Source organism: Atta cephalotes (genome assembly GCF_000143395.1).
Source record: "Atta cephalotes unplaced genomic scaffold scaffold00013, whole genome shotgun sequence".
Taxonomy (NCBI): Eukaryota; Metazoa; Arthropoda; class Insecta; order Hymenoptera; family Formicidae; genus Atta; species Atta cephalotes.
In genome coordinates this window covers 4,753,942-4,756,012 of record NW_012130077.1, presented here as the reverse complement: position 1 = coordinate 4,756,012, position 2,071 = coordinate 4,753,942, and the positions used below count along the sequence as shown (strand labels likewise).

General features: G+C 27.2%; 1 protein-coding gene across 1 annotated transcript in view; it reads right to left on the bottom strand.

Annotated features, from left to right (window-relative positions):
• The window catches only part of LOC105617707, a 14,340-nt gene extending 13,754 nt beyond the window's left edge, over window positions 1–586 (bottom strand). The window contains exon 1 of the mRNA XM_012199261.1: window positions 512–586. Within this exon, the coding sequence (XP_012054651.1) occupies window positions 512–586 (75 nt within the window). The remainder of the gene's footprint in view (window positions 1–511) is intronic.
• Window positions 587–2,071: the final 1,485 nt, after the last annotated feature.

Genomic DNA, 2,071 nt, shown 5'->3' with positions numbered 1-2,071 from the left:
TATATATATATAGAAGAGCAATGAAGCGTGCTATGACGCGAATAAAACAATATGAATAGTTACAGAAGAAAATGACGATCGAGTTTTTAATTAATAACATGTCGATATTAAATTGTCAATAATAATAGATACATTTTATCGTTTCCTCTACAACACGAAATATTACAACAATATTGCAGCAATATTTCAATAGTGCGCAATATTATAAAAATTGCAGCAATGTTGTTCAATATAATATTGAATTATATTTTATTGGAAATATTGCAACAATATTTTATTGGAAATATTGCAAAATATTGTAATTTTAATATTTTGTAGAAAATATTGCAATATATTGTAATATATTGTTGCAATTCAGTAAATAAATTAGGAATATAAGAAGGAGTACGTAAATCGAGTTGTAGAGAGTCTTCTGGAAATTTTCAACTTTTTTTGAGATATATTTGGATTCCCAGGATATTCTTCGAATGTTATCCTTGTTTCAGTGTAAATAACGAGGATGGAATGATACCTGGATGACACTCAGGTGAAAATCGGAACATAGCTTTGGATATGCCTTCTCGATTCTCGAATATTTTGTGATCATAACTTTATCGTATGTATTTCTGAATATGATGCTAAACAATAATATGTTGGCAATTAATAGAATTAGAATAATTATTAAAATATTGCATAATGTTATAATAATATTTTATTTTTGCGGATATAGGAATATTGCTATATTGCAGCAATGTTTCAAATATTACAATTTTTCAAAATAATATTACTGCAATATTTCATGCTGTAAGGACTGTTAACCTGTCATTTGTTTCTATATCAAGAATGAAGGATTTATTGTGTAATGAGAAAACTTGCTCTTTGATTTTCAATATACAGCAATCAGTCTCGCGTAATATAATATAATATCATAGTTAAGTTTACCCAAATCCAATCTAATATACGCTTTGCTTCTTCTTTGCATTAAACATTCGAACAAGTTTATATGCTTTTATATAATTTTACTATACGATTGATCATATTGTTTTTCTTGCTGAGATCTTTAAATTTTAAATCAATAAATACATATAATTGAATGATTACTTTGATCGCAATAATAAATTTAAATTTAATTCAAATATTGTTATTAGTTATCTTTATCAACAAATGCACAAAGTGCGACATGATAGGCATTATATGCTTCGAAGTGCAAAATAAATTTCTATTCAATTAAATGCATGTAAATAATACTTGAAAAAGCAAAATAGAAATCAATTTAAGAATTTTAAGCACGATTGTATATGTGAATAAATAAAGAACGTCAAGATCGATTAAATTTTGGATATTACAATACATTATATATTCTTTTATGAAATCAATTTATTCCAGATATAATTGCGAGCCGAGTGGCTAAGACACTCTTTCCGGAAAGTTGGGAAATTCCAAGTGCGAATCCTGGTTGAGGTAATATTTTTCGCAATAAAACTTTCTTACTTTCTTTCTTTCTTTCTAATTTAATTTAGGAGAAATTATTAGCGTTTCAGAATGATTGTGTTGAAACCGAATGTTATCGGCTTGCAATTATATCTAGAATAAATTGATTTAATAAAAAAATATATTAATTGTAACATCCAAAATTTGATTGATATTGGCGTTCTTTATTGAATAAGAATTCAATTTGTTTTGTTCACAAAGGATCTTGTTTTAATGTAACATATGTAATGTAATGTTTAATGTAATGTAATGTAATATATTGAGAATAATGCTATCTCGTTTTTATTAATTAATTGGCATTCACACGTGTTTGTTTCGATGAATGTCGTAGAATTACACTGATCATCATGTTATAAAGTATAAAAAATAATTGTAAAGAATTGAACCTATTTTATATGATTGTATAATAATTGTATAATAATTTAACCAAATATAAAATTTGGTTAAAAAGAAATACACACACACACACACACACACACACACACACACACACACACACACACACACACACACACACACACACACACACACACACACACACACACACACACACACACACACACACACACACACACACACACACACACACACACACACACAC